The sequence below is a fragment of the Tachyglossus aculeatus genome, chromosome 9 (genome assembly GCF_015852505.1).
Source record: "Tachyglossus aculeatus isolate mTacAcu1 chromosome 9, mTacAcu1.pri, whole genome shotgun sequence".
NCBI lineage: Eukaryota > Metazoa > Chordata > Mammalia > Monotremata > Tachyglossidae > Tachyglossus > Tachyglossus aculeatus.
This window is the reverse complement of record NC_052074.1, coordinates 51,198,534-51,214,940: the sequence shown is the minus strand read 5'-3', so window position 1 is coordinate 51,214,940 and position 16,407 is coordinate 51,198,534. Positions and strand designations below refer to the sequence as shown.

General features: G+C 41.3%; 1 protein-coding gene across 6 annotated transcripts in view; it reads left to right on the top strand.

Moving 5' to 3' along the window:
• Positions 1 to 16,407, top strand: part of SCN3A (sodium voltage-gated channel alpha subunit 3) — a 117,611-nt gene that overhangs the window by 87,145 nt on the left and 14,059 nt on the right. For all 6 annotated transcript variants that reach the window (XM_038751878.1, XM_038751877.1, XM_038751880.1 and 3 more), the window contains 2 exons: positions 1,203 to 1,376; positions 13,483 to 13,605. In XM_038751878.1, the coding sequence (XP_038607806.1) occupies positions 1,203 to 1,376; positions 13,483 to 13,605 (297 nt within the window). The remainder of the gene's footprint in view (positions 1 to 1,202; positions 1,377 to 13,482; positions 13,606 to 16,407) is intronic.

The following is a 16,407-nucleotide window of genomic DNA, read 5'->3' as shown; positions in this document are numbered from 1 at the left end:
GATGAGGTCTTACGTTCAGCATTGTCCCCGACTTCATATACAACTATGAAACACCACTCAGAAAACATGAACCTCGTTCTCGCCTGTCCCGCCATCGACCCCCGGCCCACGTCATCCCCCGGGCCTGGAATGCCCTCCCTCTGCCCATCTGCCAAGCTAGCTCTCTTCCTCCCTTCAAGGCCCTGCTGAGAGCTCACCTCCTCCAGGAGGCCTTCCCAGACTGAGCCCCTTCCTTCCTCTCCCCCTCGTCCCCCTCTCCATCCCCCCATCTTACCTCCTTCCCTTCCCCACAGCGCCTGTATATATGTATATATGGTTGTACATATTTATTACTCTATTTATTTATTTATTTATTTTACTTGTACATATCTATCCTATTTATTTTATTTTGTTGGTATGTTTGGTTTTGTTCTCTGTCTCCCCCTTTTAGACTGTGAGCCCACTGTTGGGTAGGGACTGTCTCTACGTGTTACCAATTTGTACTTCCCAAGCGCTTAGTACAGTGCTCTGCACATAGTAAGCGCTCAATAAATACGATTGATGATGATGATGATGATGATGATGAACGGCCTTAGTTGGAAGCTAGTGCCTCTTCATGTATTCCAGCCTGATTAAGCCAGACTCAAATATGACACCTTCCAAAATAATGGTGTCCATCAAATCACCTTGTACCCCTGATAGAACTAGAACAATTCACTTCCTGGTTTATGACTTCTCTCTTTGTCACCTGGACAAGGGAGACCCATCATCATAATTCACCTCAATATCCCATGCTGCTGAAACAGCATGGCTCAGTGGAAAGAGCACGGGCTTTGGAGTCAGAGGTTATGGGTTCGAATCCCGGCTTTGCCACATTCATTCATTCATTCAGTCGTACTTATTGAGCGCTTACTGTGTGCAGAGCACTGTACTATGTCTGCTGTGTGACCTTGGGCAAGTCACTTAACTTCTCGGAGCCTCAGTTACCTCATCTGTAAAATGGGGGTGAAGACTGTGAGCCCCACGTGGGACAACCTGACCACCTTGTGTCCCCCCCAGCGCTTAAAACAGTGCTTTGCACATAGTAAGCGCTTAACAAATGCCATCAGTATTATTATTATTATCTAACGAGGGATTGCCTCACTGCCTTGCATCTCTTCAGGAATCTACTCAGTGTAAGACTTCAGTTCTCTAAATGAAAAATATCGATTTCTTCTTTACAGGCTTTTGAAGACATATACATTGAGCAGAAAAAAACAATTAAGACCATGCTGGAATATGCTGACAAGGTGTTCACTTACATTTTCATTCTGGAAATGCTTCTTAAATGGGTAGCATATGGTTTTCAAACATATTTCACTAATGCCTGGTGCTGGTTGGACTTCCTAATTGTAGATGTAAGTATTCTAAGCTTACTCTTTTGGAAATTTGCTTTTAATGATAATTTGCTTAAAATGTGATGGTAAGTTAATTTATAATATATTAAATGGCTTGTGGGGAGAAGTCTCGTTGTAAGTTAAGCTTGCCTGGGAAAAGCATATTTAAAAAATAAATTTCATAGTGGAAATATCTATTTTTAATCCAGTATTACACTAGAGAAAATATAATCTTGAGATCAACCTCTAGCTAGTAGGTATACCCGTGAACAGATAAGGTTTAGAATGTGTGATCAGTCAGTCATATTTATTATTTTGTGCAGAGCACTGTCATGAGTGCTTGGGAGAGTACGATACAGCAGAATTAGGGGATATGTTCCCTGTCCATAATGAGTTTACAATCTAGAGGGGAGGACAGGCATTAATATAAATAATTTACAATACATAATTTAAAGATATACACATAAATATTGTAGGGTTAGGGGTGGCGCATATGATGTATCCCCAGTCAACTTGTAAACTCAGCGACCCCCACCAGATGAAAAGATTTGATTTTTTCCACTCAACCTCAGCCCTCTCTCCTTGCCTCATTGTTACTCTGGGAACTTCTGGAAAACAAAGGCCCGTTCGAATTAAAAACACTACATTGAAGAAGACAGGGAAGCAGAATTAGAGAGAGAGACGGCAAATCTTATTAAAAAGAGTTCTTACCAACTGTTGACCAACCCAGTGCCAGGTAAATTGCCTCAACACAAGAAAGAGACATTTCCCCTGCAAACAAAAAAAGCAGCCCTGCTTTTTGTTCCAATACAGGCTTGGCTACCTCTTAGATAAATTGCAAATAAATTACAGCCAGGTCACCTTCATCAGCAGCATTTATTGTCTATTGTGTGCAGAGCACTGTGCTAGGCATTAGGGAACATATATTTGAAGCTAAAGACTCCAGCATCTGTCCTCACTTTTACAATTGAACAGATGATTTAAGCAAACACAAACCCAAACGATTCAATTAACAGTGTTAAATGTCTACTGTGTGCCCAGCCCTAGACTAAATGTTTAGTAGAGTACAAAACAGGTAAAATACACAGCCCCTCCACACAAGAAGTTTACAATCTAGAAGGGCAAGCACTCAACACTGATTACAGATAAAAGGAAAAAAACCAATATGGGGAGATGGATGGGTGAATAAGTGTTTAAATATTAGAATTGGTAAATTGATATATACAGAAGGGCCATAGGTAAACATGACTGTGTAAGTACTGAAGTAGTAGCTAGTTGAGAGACGCTGACCAGAGCAGAAGAAAGCTTGGGAATGCCTACTGGAGGTGGTGGGGTTTCAGGAGGCCTTAGAAATTGGGAGAGCTGTGGGTTTGAGGAGAGAAGAATTCCACGGAAGATGGAAGGGTACATGAGCAAAGTGTTGGAGGTAGGAGCGTTGAGAGCAAGGACACAGTGAGATGGTGAACTTGAAGAGTGAAGAGCGCAAGCCAGGGAGCGATGGGAGAAGAGGGTTGATAAGGAAGAGGGACAGAACTGATGGAGTGCCTTAAAGCCAATTTGAAGTTTGGCTTAATGAGGAAAGAAATAGGTAAACCTATGGAGGCTTTGGCAGCGTGGAAGGAAATACCCAGAATGACATTTTAGAAGGATGATCTGGGCAGCCAAGGGAAGTATGGACTGAAGTGGGTCTGGCATAGACCCCATAGCATATTGTAGGTGACAAGTGGCCCCTAACCTTTGGAATCCCCAAGGGTCAATTAGCATGGTGGGCAGGGGCCAGGGTGGGGACTGTCTGAGCTCCCTCTGCTACTGATAGATGTCTCCAGGATCCTTATCAGCTGCACCACCAAGCAGCCCAAGAACATCAATGGCAGACAGTACTTTTCTGTTCCCGAAGGTCCCTCACGCCCCCGGGAAGCAGCATGACCTGATGGAAAAGAACATGAGCCTCGGAGTCAGAGGACCTGGGTTCGAATTCCAGTTCTGCAACTTTTCTACTGTGTGACCTTGGGCAATTCACTTAATAATAATAATAATAATAATAATAATAATAATAATAATAATAGCATTTGTTAAGTGCTTACTATATGCCAAGCATTATTCTAAGCATTGGGGGGAGGGGATACAAGGTAATCAGGTTGTCCCACATGGGGCTCACAGTCTTAATCCCCATTTTACAGATTAGGTAACTGGGGCACAGAGAAGTTAATTGACTTGCCCAAAGTCACACAGCTGACAAGTGGTGGAGCCGGGATTAGAACCCATGACCTCTGACCCCCAAGGCCGTGCTCTTTCCACTGAGCCTCTCTGTGCCTCAATTTCCTCAACTATAAATTGGGGACTAAATCATCCTCCCTCCTATTTAGACTGTGAGCCCCATGTGGGACAGTGACTATGTCAAATCTGAGTATCTTGCATCTTAATACAGCCCTTAGTACAGTGCTTGGCTAATAGTAAGTGCTTAACGAGTACTAAGTACCACAAAGTACCAAAAAGTACTCCAGCCACATTGGCTACCCAAGCTAGTCCTTGGGATGCCACAGACTCATTTGAAAGTGTTGATGTATGTACGGTTTACAAAAATACATAGAATATATATATATATATATATATATATATCATAGCGCCTTAAGGCCCACTGGATGTGGCATATCAATAGAAGCGGATGCACTGAAATTGTCCCTGCAGTCATATGTACCTATATAACCCCTATATAACCCATGGATTTCTGCTGAACTCGGCCAATGTTTTGAGAGGTCTCTGGGCTAAGAGGTGCTATATGAATGTAAGGGATTATTATTCTGTTCCCATCTCTCATTTCCCCTTAGAGAACACCCTTGGGTAAACATTATTTGTTTGAGGTTGGGCTGTTCCTATAGAAAGCAGTGATTCTTAATTGGAGTGATTTGTTTGGCAGACTTTCTGCTACCCTACATGTCACTGTAAATAGCAAATTTTATTCTATTTTTACAGCATCGAAAAAGTGGGGAATATGACTGTACTTGGCTACTATCTGTTACCTCTGTTTTATACCAAACTGAAAATCTAAAGACATTTAGGGAAATGCTCAACGTTGAATTAGTTTGCGCCAGGAGAAGTACAAGCCATTGGAACACATCTCAGAGGACGGCCATTATTCCTTATATGTCCAAAATTCAAAAAGTATTCTAAACCGTACTTGGTAGAAAAATAAATTTCCAATTCTAATGAAGTCACTTAGCAGTTTAATCTTAATGAAGCCACCATTTTAACGGCAATCTTGAACTACTTTTTATTTTCAAATGGAACAATATAAGAAAAGCAAAGCACTGTGATGTTAGTTGACTGACTTCCAAGACATTCACTGATTGCCAGTAGGACTGAGCCAGGAGCAAAGAGACAAACTGAAATATATTGTCTGGTGCATAATGGCTGCCCCAATATTAATTGATAATGTCCTAGCTAAAAATTAGAATATTGGAACTGGCTTCCTTCATCATCACAAGGCCAGAGTGGCTTAGTGGAAAGAGCATGGGCTTGGAAGTCAGAGGTCATGGGTTCTAATCCTGCCTCCACCACTTATTAGCTGTGTGACTTTGGACACATCACTCTTCTCTGTGCCTCAGCTACCTCATCTGTAAATTGGGGATTAAGACTGTGAGCCCCACATGGGACAACCAGATTACTGTCTGTCTACCCCAGTGCTTAGAACAGTGCTTGGCACATAGTGATTAACAAATACCATTATTATTATTATTATTCAGAATTGGCCTAATTAATTTTAACCTCACAATAATCGAAGGGCCCGGGAGAGGGAGAAAAAATCCAATTAATAGGTGATCTAGCCAAAACCTTTTATTATGCAGGTTTATAACTGGTCCCTCCCTATCCTTTTCTTAAATTTCAAGGGTGCTAGGTTTAATCTGGGACACTACCCAACTTGCTAGTGTTCCCTCTACCCAAGGGGAAGGGAAGGATTGTGTTAGGTACATTTGCTCAATTAATTAGTTCCAAGTCTTGTTCTAAAACACTGTACACTGTACTTGGGAAATACAAGAGTAGCAAACCACATGTTCCCAATCTTCAAGAGGCTTACTAGTTAATGGGGGGCAGGGGAGAGAGACAAAAATTAAAATTAGTGAAACCAGGAAGAAGAACAGGGATAAAGGAGCTTCCCAGAGCTCCATCTGGGGACAGAAGACAGTGAATTTAGGGATACCGAAAAGGCAAGTGACTGGGCTTGAATTGAAATTATTATTGAAATTTGGGGGCTTATAGTGAAAGGGAGAGTCCATGTGCAAATATTTTATTAAGGCCTGATTTTATACAGGGCTTAATAAATGTTCCTTTTCTTTTTCAAACCAATTCTTTAAAAAGGTATAAGGCAAACACCATCATGGAACAATCCACACCTGCACTGGAAATATTTTCCCCATTGTTCCAATTAGAAGATGGCCAGTGTCATCTTGTTATCCTCCACTGAACACACTTGCTTTCCATAGGCATTGTCGTGCTGGTGGAAGGACTTGGAAAAGAGACCACCTTCTTCTGACCTTGAGCCACTTTACAGTTCCCTTATCATTCATTCGATCGTATTTATTGAGTACTTACTGTGTGCAGAGCACTGTCCTAAGCGCTTGGGAAGTTCAAATCGGCAACATACAGAGACAGTCCCTACCCAACAATGGGCTCACAGTCTCAGCCACAATACATTAAGCTGTCAGCATTTGAATAGTTGTCTGGGAAGAGGACGCTGCTACATTTCAGTGGGAGAAAATTGTACTTTCATAGAATGAGACTACACTCAGCTTTGTTATATGTTTTGCAAGCTTTTTGCTATTCAGTGTAGCTTAAACCTCAAAGTGGAATTCAGGAGTGTCCTTGCAGGTAACGTGAGCCTATCTGGCTACAGCGTGACACATTAGGCAGAGTATATCTCTGCAACCCAAGCTTTCCTTAATGCGGAATTCTGCAAGAACACAACTCTGACATTTCAGGAGAACGAGGCATATAATTTCATCTTTTCTTTCAAGGCCAAATTGGGGGTTTCCAGAGAGAAATTCCTTTAGTGCAATTCTAGCTGCTTGGCACCAGTAATTGTGGGCAGGGAACATGTCTGTTCATTGCTAGGGGAAGCAGCGTGGTTCAGTGGAAAGAGTGCAGGCTTGGGAGTCAGAGGTCATGGGTTTGAATCCCAGCTCCACCGCTTGTCAGCTGTGTGACCTTGGGCAAGCCACTTAACTTCTCTGTGCCCTAGTTACCACATCTGTAAAATGGGGATTAAGACTGTGAACCCCATGTGGGACAACCTGATCACCTTGTATCCCCACCTGCGCTTAGTACAGTGCCCTGCGCACAGTAAGCACTCAACGAATACAATTGAGGATGAATGAATGAGTTAGCATGAGAAGACTCAAATTGTGTTTTTGGCTCCCTGCTGTGCCCAGAATCATAAGTGTTAGCCTCTTCTTTTATGTGATAAAGTTGAAACAAATTTGCCTATGTGCTGAAGAATGATAGTTTGAAAAGTATTTCTTCAGGTCTCTGTCATTTAAAAAAAAAGATTTCAAATTTCCTTAGCCCTTTAAAAGTCTGTCTAAATTTTCAAGAATTGTGAGAGCCAACCTACCTCATAAAAATAAAAAGTTCAAAATAGTTGGAAAATATTTACACTCAGTACTCCAAGACAGACCTGTCAGTGGGAGGGACCATCTCTATATGTTGCCGATTTGTACTTCCCAAGTGCTTAGTACAGTGCTCTGCACACAGTAAGCAATCAATAAATATGATTGAGTGAATGAATGAATAGCATTTTTTACTTGTCTCATGGGAGAGGCGTCGCCTTAATTTTAAATAAACCTAAATACCCAGAAAAAGTTGAATCTGCTTTCTCCCTGTATTAAGTTTTATGCTTCCTTCTCCCTTTCAGTCTCAAAAATTAGAATGTCAGTCAAAATGGGGTTGTATTTTAACCAATGGGCTTTATAACCTGGGCTCAAATGTTATGCACAAGGCTCACATAATGCTTCTCCTTTTAGTAGAAAGAAATAACTCTCACTTGTGTAATAAAATATTTTTGGAAAGGCAAAAGAAACAGCAGCAACAGAAATAGCACTGTGGATTCAAATCATCCACATTTCTGAGGTAGCCATTCATGCCTGCTACTTGTACATTTCTGAAGAAAACAGTGATGAAGCTTATTTTTCATTTTTATTTTTTCCATTAAAAAAAAAAGATACCCCCTACCTGAAACTACGTTGTATACAAAGATGTTAGAATGGTCAAGAAATTCATTCAATCATATTTATTGAGCGCTTACTATGTGCAGAGCACTGTACTAAGCGCTTGGGAAGTACAAGTCAGCAACATATAGAGACGATCCTTACCCAACAATGCCTAGAAGAAATGTCAGGACATTAATAGCTCTGCCCTACAACTTATTTGTCCTTTTGAATTCTTAGAGGCAGGGGTACTTCACCTGTCTAAAATGAAGTCGAGTTACTAAAAGGATTTAAAAGTCTGCCATCTAAATCAATTCTTAGAGGATTCTGTTTACTTAATGACTAAATCTGTTTAACACACTTTGTACTTTTGATCCAGTTTGGCCATGAAAGATGGATGTCTTTCACTTTCGATCAACCAACTGATCAGCTCATTTGTGATGCCAGATTTTTTTTTCTCTTTTACCTAGAGGAGGTGGGAATGGAAACCTCAGTTTTAAAATCTCAGGTGGAGTTGGTGAGGCTAACTTTTCAACTGTTTTCCTTAGCTGTGAGTTCCAAGATAAAAATCTTTTCTCAGAGAAAATAAACATAAAAACTCTGATTATGATAGCTTCAGGAGGGATGGGGGAAAATAACCATTAGTAACAGCTGCTCCTTTAGTGATGTGCAGAGTTGTGAAAAAAGAACATTAAACCTTTCCACTTTTCAGATTTAATGATGCAATGATCATGTTTAGAAAATAGTTTTCTCCCCGTGTGATGACTTAAGTAATTTTGTGGAGAAGCTTAATTAGGGTATGAACTACAGAACTGGGAGTTGACGAAAACTTCCTGGACTACTTCATTTTAGTAAATTCAGGATCTTTGGCCTTTTTGTTCAGTTGAAAATAAATCATATGGATGCTGTGTACTTAGAATGTCTTTCCTGGAGTGCCAATAAAGGCATTTTAGAAAGTTGCTCTTGGCCCCCACCTTAATTCATTCATTCAGTCATATTTATTGAGCGCTTACTGTGTGCAGAGCACTGTGCTAAGCGCTTGGGAAGTACAAGTTGGCAACACATAGAGATGGTCCCTACCCAACAGTGGGCTCACATTCTAGAAGGGGGAGACAGAGAACAAAAAAAAACATATTAACAAAATAAAATAAATAGAATAAATATGTACAAATAAAATAGAGTAATAAATACATACAAACATATATACAGGTATACAGTCCTTATGACTCTCAGGCCTATGCTCTGGCCACTAAGCCATGACACATACTCCAGGAGGTTCTAACTTAATGGGTGAGGCAGATCAAATTGCAGATTGGGTTCATCTGCATGAGGAAATAGTTATTCAAGAGTTTCTTTTCCAGTAGAAAAATTGTTATGGGCTGGAACCTGTGTGGTAATAATTAAAGCACCAACCGACAATTAACAGGTTTTAGTGTCACCCAAATGGGACTGGTGGTTTTGGAGTTAGGCTTCATTGGGCCCTTGTCAAACTGAACTCAGAATTCCAGATGTCGTCATTTCTGTCAGATTGACAGTCAGCATTTCAGGCCTTCCCATCTTCCAGTCTTGTTCCCTCACCCCATTGTCACCCCGAGTGGCCACGGGTTGGTATTTAAGTGCTTACTAAGCACTGGGCTAAAATACAAGGTAATTAGGTTCAATATGGGGCTCAATGTCGAAGTAGGAGGGAGAACAGGTACTGAATCCCCATTTTGCAGATGAGGGTACCGAGGCACAGAGGAGGTAATTGACTTGTCTAAGGTCACCCAACAAATGGTGCAGTCAGGATTAGAACCCAAGTCCTCTGGCTCCCAGGCTCCCAGGCCTGTGCTCTTTCCACTAGGCCATACGGCTTTCCCAGAGTCCAGGAAGACTGCTGGTAGGAGCTCAGGGGGTCAACAACTCCTCATAGAGTTGTCAGTCAGGCAGGGGCATGTTTGAAGTCAAGCAGTTGTCAGTGCTATCTACTTCAACATACTGATTTGGTCATGGTGAATAAGCACCTCTAAACAAATCCCCTTACAAACAAATCCCCTTACCATCAGTAGGTTAATGCTTCAGATATCAGCATCATTAAACTGTTGGAATCTGTGATTTTGTTTTCAACCTGCATTTGGTGTTCATGCTTGGCACATCTTTCCTACTATTGTAAGTTTTCACCCTGAATTTATGTGGCTTCTCCTGCAAATAACTGAAATGACTGCAACTCGCTTTATGAGCTATGGAGGAATGAAATGATTCAATTAGGGGAAGAGACTTTTGGTCAGAATTGAATTTTCTGTGGAATAGAAATGATTAGGTTTTTTTGTTGTTGCTAGGAATGGAGGACGTCAATCAATCTTATTTATTGAGCGCTTCCTGTGTACCGAGCATTGTACTAGGTGCAATATAACAGAGTTGGTAGGCATGTTCCCTGCCCACAAGGAGCTTACAATCTAATGGGGGAGATACACAGTAATATAGGTAAATTATGGATAGTAAATTACGGATATGTACATAAGTGCTGTGAGACTTAGGAGTGAATGAAGGGTGCAAGGGCAACACAGAAGGGAGAGGAAGTAGAGAAAATAAGGGCTTATTTGGAGAAGGTCTTTTTGAGGAGGTTTGATTTTAATAAAGCTTAGATGTGATCTTAATTTATCCAGCATAACTGAAAAAATATCTCTGTGTTGTGTTTAGAGTACATAATAATAATTTGGTTTGGTTTTTTTTGGAAAAAAACCAAAACGGATGTTGGGAAAGGTTTAAATACTCCTTTGGGTGTGAAGTACTAAATCAAATCCATTAATTCTAACCTTAGTAATAACATAAATGAGAAATTTTAAGACAATATTTAAGTGAAGGTTTTTAAGATTCTTTGATAGTCTAAAATTGTAAAATATAAATCCACAGAACAGACCGAAACACACGCAGCATGAATTGAGCTTCGCTTACCCCTTTAGAAAATAAGAAATTTCACCCTGTCAGACCCATTCATCCCATATTTTGTCTGCAATAGTGACAATAAAAGACATTGATCATTCCAGAGCAAATGGCTCTCCTCCTTGACATCCGAAGTCTTGGTTAAGTATTAATTGGAGTGGTGGGGATTAACAGAGACCTTTTGGAAAAAATGGGCTTTTAGAAGAGGCAGGTGAAGATGGGGAGATGTCAAATCTTGTGGATTTGAAGGGTAAGGAAATTCCAGGCAGCAGGAACTGTAAGAGCAAGGACCCCCAGACAGGAGAGTTGTGAGTTAGAAGGTGAACTTGGAAGGAGCAAAGGGGACAAGATGAAAAATAGAAGTTGGAGGTAGACAATATATAAGAAGGGAAAACTGGTGGAAAGTCTTGAAATCCAGTGGTAGGAAGTTGTGCTTGAAGTGGAGTGAGATGTATAGCCATTGGAGATTTCTGTGGAGTGGAGATTTCTGTGGAGCGGAGCTGTGTGTGCCAGTTGGCATTGTAAGAAACAATCAATCAATCAATCATATTTATTGAGCGCTTACTGTGTGCAGAGCACTGTACTAAGCGCTTGGGAAGTACAGATGATAAAGAAGTAAGAAGATGATCTGGGCAGCAGAGTGAAGTACAGACTGGAGGAGAAGAGACATTGTTGTCTTGTAAACACTTTTTGGGCCACTCATCTCAGGGCTCCTTTTAGCAGTTAGCTAAGGGCTTTAGCTCTCCTTTGAATCTATACCTTATCGTGGCAGGAGAGTTTGCCTATGCTGATGAAGCTTAGAGCTATGACATATAGGGCTCCCGTAATGGAAAGGTGTAAGCTGAAGAACATTCATTCATTCAGTCGTATTTATTGAGCGCTTACTGTGTGCAGAGCACTGTACTAAGTGCTTGGGAAGTACAGGTCAGCAACATATAGAGATGGTCCCTACCCAAAATCTATTCACCTGTACTGGGCAGTAGCTGCATGGAAAAGAATCAAATGCGGAGATGATCAAGTGATCAAAACATTGATTAAAGACAATGGCAGACAACTTTTTACTGCTCGCAAGAAGGCAAGGGTAAACCACTTCCGTATCTTTGCCAAGAAAACTCTATGGATACATATACCAGAATGACTTTATGACAGAAGATGGATGTTCTGAAGACGGTGGGTCCATGGAGTAGCTATGGGTAGGAAATGACTCGATGGAATTTGAAGAAGAAGGGCTTCATGATCATTCTGTGTATAGATCTTATGAATATTACAGTCTTAGTGTCCGAGTTTAACTCTCCTAATTAAGGTATTTTGTTTATCTCATGCTTCATGAAACTCTTAATATGATCAATCAATTAATCAAAGATATTTATTGAGTGCATACTGAACTAAGTGCTTGGGAGAGTAAAGTATAATGAAGTATAACATGATCCCTGCCAAAAAGGAGCTTATTAGTAGGGGAGACAGACATTAAAATTAATTGTGGATAGGGGAAATGGCAGCTTATAAGTGCTGTGGGGCTAGAGTGTCAAGTACATAAGGGATACATACTTAAGTGCATAAGCAAAGTAGAAGGGAGCGTGGGGAAATTAGGGGTTAGTCAGGGAAGGCTTCTTGGAGGAGATAATGATTTTAGAAGGACATTGAAAATGGGGGTAGTGGTGATCTTACTGCTTTCTAAAGTCCTTTGATGTCTTTCTGAAGAGAGATAGCTTTCAGAAGCAGTTTATCATTTTTTGTCTCCATTTTGACAGCTCTGGCACTAATTTATTTTCATCTTCTCAGAAAGCACTAAGCTGTTTTCCAAAACGTGGCTCAGTGGGAAGAGCACGGGCTTTGGAGTCAGAGGTCATGGGTTCAAATGCAGGCTCTGCCACTTCTCAGCTGTGTGACTTTGGGCGAGTCACTTAGCTTCTCTGCGCCTCAGTTACCTCATCTGTAAAATGGGGATGAAGACTGTGAGCTCCCTGTGGGTCAACCTGATCACCTTGTAACCTCCCCAGCGCTTAGAACAGTGTTTTGCACATAGTAAGCGCTTAACAAATGCCATTATTATTATTATTACAAAGTTTTGAACTTTATCACCTATTTCCAAGCTTGTTTCATGTTTATTAAAAGTGTACAGTTTATACTTTTTAGACCTTTGGCTCAAATTTCTGGGATTCCTAAGAAATAATCCATCCTCTATGCTGCTGAGAACTTCAGCTGTGTAACAGTTATATAGTATTGGCCATTTACCACTGAGAAGCATGGCTTAGTGGAAAGAGCATGGGCAAGTCAGAGGATGTGGGTTCTAATCCCGGCTCTGCCACTTGTCCGCTGTGTGACCTTGGGCAAGCCACTCACCTTCTCTGTGCATCAGTTACCTCATCTGTAAAATGGGGATTAGGACTGGCAGACCCACATGGGACAACCTGCTTGAATTGTATTTATCCCAGTGCTTAGAACAGTGCTTGTAGTAAGTGCTTAACAAATACCATAATTATTATTATTATAAACACAAGCAAGAGGTAGGCTCTTTTAGAGGATAGGCAACAATTTACCCCTGTCATTTTCCTGAAGGCAGGTCCCACAATTTAGATGACCTCAGGGTCCCTTCTGGCATATAATTCTTTGGGGAAACCAAGGCAATGGAATCCAAGCCTATATTTGAGAAGCAGTGTAGCTCAGTGGAAAGAGCCCGGGCTTTGGAGTCAGAGGTCATGGATTCAAATCCTGGCTCCTCCACTTGTCAGCTGTGTGACTTTGGGCAAGTCACTTAACTTCTCTGTGCCTCAGTTCCCTCATCTGTAAAATGGGGATAAATACTGAGCCCCACGTGGGACAACTTGATCACCTTGTAACCTCCCCAGCAATTAGAACAATGCTTTGCACATAATAAGCGCTTAATAAATGCCATTATTATTATTATCATTTGAGGACACCTAAGGCATACAGGCTAAAAACGGAGGCACTTAGAGTCCAACCGATGACTGAGAATTATTGCTTTTCCCTTTTGATGTGTGCAGGTCTCCTTGGTTAGCTTAGTAGCCAACGCTCTGGGCTACTCAGAACTCGGTGCCATCAAATCTCTGCGGACACTAAGAGCTTTGAGACCTCTAAGGGCTTTATCCCGGTTTGAAGGAATGAGGGTAAGACCAAAGTTCATTTATTTACGACTGTGTGTCAAAAACACAAGATTACCAACCTAAGCATCCGTATTGCTTCCTCCATTCCTCTTTATTTAAAAGCAGTGCATTGTATGTATTGAAAGCTTATATGCTAAAGGTAAATTATCTTTATATAGCTCATCTTATAGTAATGGTTTTCTTAAAAAAGAGAGTTGGATATATCAAGAAAATCCTTAAAATGACTCATCTGGCCAAGACCAAACTTCCAAAGGCAAGTACAAGGGGATTACAGTTACCGGGACATTTAGGAAAATGCTTGGATTTCTTGGGTTCCTGCAGTTGAGTGAACCAGCCTATAAATGCTGGACTCTGCAACGTGAATCCAATCTTTGATAGCACTTGCTTTTTACTAAGAAACCTTTTCCTGTGAGGCACACGCGTATACACATTGGTTCACATGCATGCCATCCCTGAATAATGTAGCCTCTGGCTCAAAGCCTAAACCTGGACCAATTCCTTAAATCATCTGAGATTTTCCTTAGGCTTTTGGCAGTTTGAACTACTTCCACACAGAAAGGCCCAGAGACCAATAGTTTTGATCAGAGGGAAGGGCACTAATGAAACTTAAGTGTTAGTATTTCCATAACTCATCACAGAAGAGGGCTGGCAGTCCCTATCCCAGACAAACATCAGTTTTACCTTTTCAGTTTAAAACCTAAGTTAATATAATATGCATACTTAAGTGTGTAGAAGTTCCATGATTTCATGGTTAATCCCACCACCTGCTAAGAAGCTGATGGGACAGGTAGGAAAATATCCCACTTTGGACTGGCTTTTCAGAAGTGGAGTTGACAGAGATGTGCCACTCCTGCTGTTATCACCCTTTCAGCACCTGTTCCACTTGGGCTAAAATGACCAATTTTTCTGTGGTAGTCTTTGTCCAGGACAGAGTGGAAGATGGGCAAGTGCAGTCCTGCACTTCCATTTTGTTCTTCTGTCACTAGATGGTAACACAAGTCTTAATATTTTACCTACTCTTAGATGCAAAGTTATGACATGAAACAACCTGTTCATTTTTCACACCCTATTAACTCATCTACTCATTGTTGCAATTCTTTTAAGTATATTACCCATTCAGCTCACTGAAGCAGCATGGCTTAGTGGATAGAGCGGGCATGGGTCTGGGCATCAGAAGGATCTGGGTGAAGCCAGCTGTAAAATGGGGATTAAGAACGTGAGCCATATGTGAGACATGGACTTTGTCCAGCCTAAATCGTATCCAGCGCTTAGAACAGTGCTTTGCACATAGTAAGTGCTTAATAAATGCCATTATTATTATTATTATTATTATCTACCCCACTGGTTATGAGCTTGGCACATAGTAAACACTTAACAAATACCATTTTAAAAAAAACAAATAACTTTCCAGTTGGAAGAAGAGTGGTCTACCGCTAATTTAATTGCTATATTTGTTATTCAGTAAACAATGTGCTATTGTTTTGGGCAGCACAGGCCAATCACATGTTACTTTAGCGAGTTAGAGGATGGGTGAAGGAAGGAGGCAGAGATCAATTTTCTAAATAATTAAGAACTAAAAATGTGGTGCACTTTATATTGTCTACAATAGGCTGAACCGCACAGAGAAAGTCACAAAGATTCAGCACCTGGGTGAATCGCCCTTCTTTCCTAACTCCTGAAGGGTTTCCAGCTTTCTTTTCAAGCCATAAAATGGTGACTGGTAACTAGTATTCTTTGTTTCCATTGTATCTGGTGTGCCTTGGGATCATTAGCTTCATGGAAACAAGGCATCAATGGCTGGGGGAGTAGTCCCTCTTCCTGTACATCCTGAGTGGTCCCTGGGTATGAACATTGTCAGCTGATTCATTCATTCATTCAATCGTATTTATTGAGCGCTTACTGTGTGCAGAGCACTGTACTAAGCGCTTGGGATGTACAAGTTGGCAACATATAGAGATGGTCCCTACCCAACAGTGGGCTCACAGTCTAGAAGGTGATGCAGGTAGGCCCGTTGAAGCCATCCTCCTCTACAGGCCACTAGGCTGGCAACAGTGTTAGGGGCATGGGATTAGGTTGAAAGGTGAGATTCTGTGTGAATTGGGTCAAAGTGAGTCTCATTGTGGGTCTGGGGGCTCATTTAGGGGGATGTGACTTGTTACAGCTTAATGGGATCTGTGTGCCCCCCACACACTGTGAATATTTGTCACTAAGCTTCAGAATCGCCCCACCTAAAAGGAAATTTCTACTGAAAAATTCATTTAAGGCAACGGGATTGTCTGCTCTAGACGTGTTATCTGTTGTCTAGAATTCTTGGTTCATTGCATGGAGAAGCAGCGTGGCTCAGTGGAAAGAGCCCGGGCTTTGGAGTCAGAGGTCACGGGTTCAAATTCCGGCTCCACCACTTACCAGCTGTGTGACTTTGGGCAAGTCACTTCACTTCTCTGGGCCTCCGCTACCTCATCTGGAAAACGGGGATGAAGACTGTGAGCCCCCCGTGGGACTACCCGATCACCTTGTTAACCTCCCCAGCGCTTAGAACAGTGCTTTGCACATAGTAAACGCTTAATAAATGCTATCATTATTATTATTATCGTTTAAAAATAATGGTCCTAATGGCAGTTTACATCGCAATCTGAATTATCACAGGAACCGCCTTCAGTGTTAAGGTGGTATGATCAGTTTGTGAAATTTGAGTATCAGAAATTAATCGTTAACCCTGAGTTTCACAAAGCCATTTGAAACTCTAAATTTTAGTCCTCTGAGTGTGGCCTAGTAAATAGAGTACAGGACTGGAGGTCAGGAGAG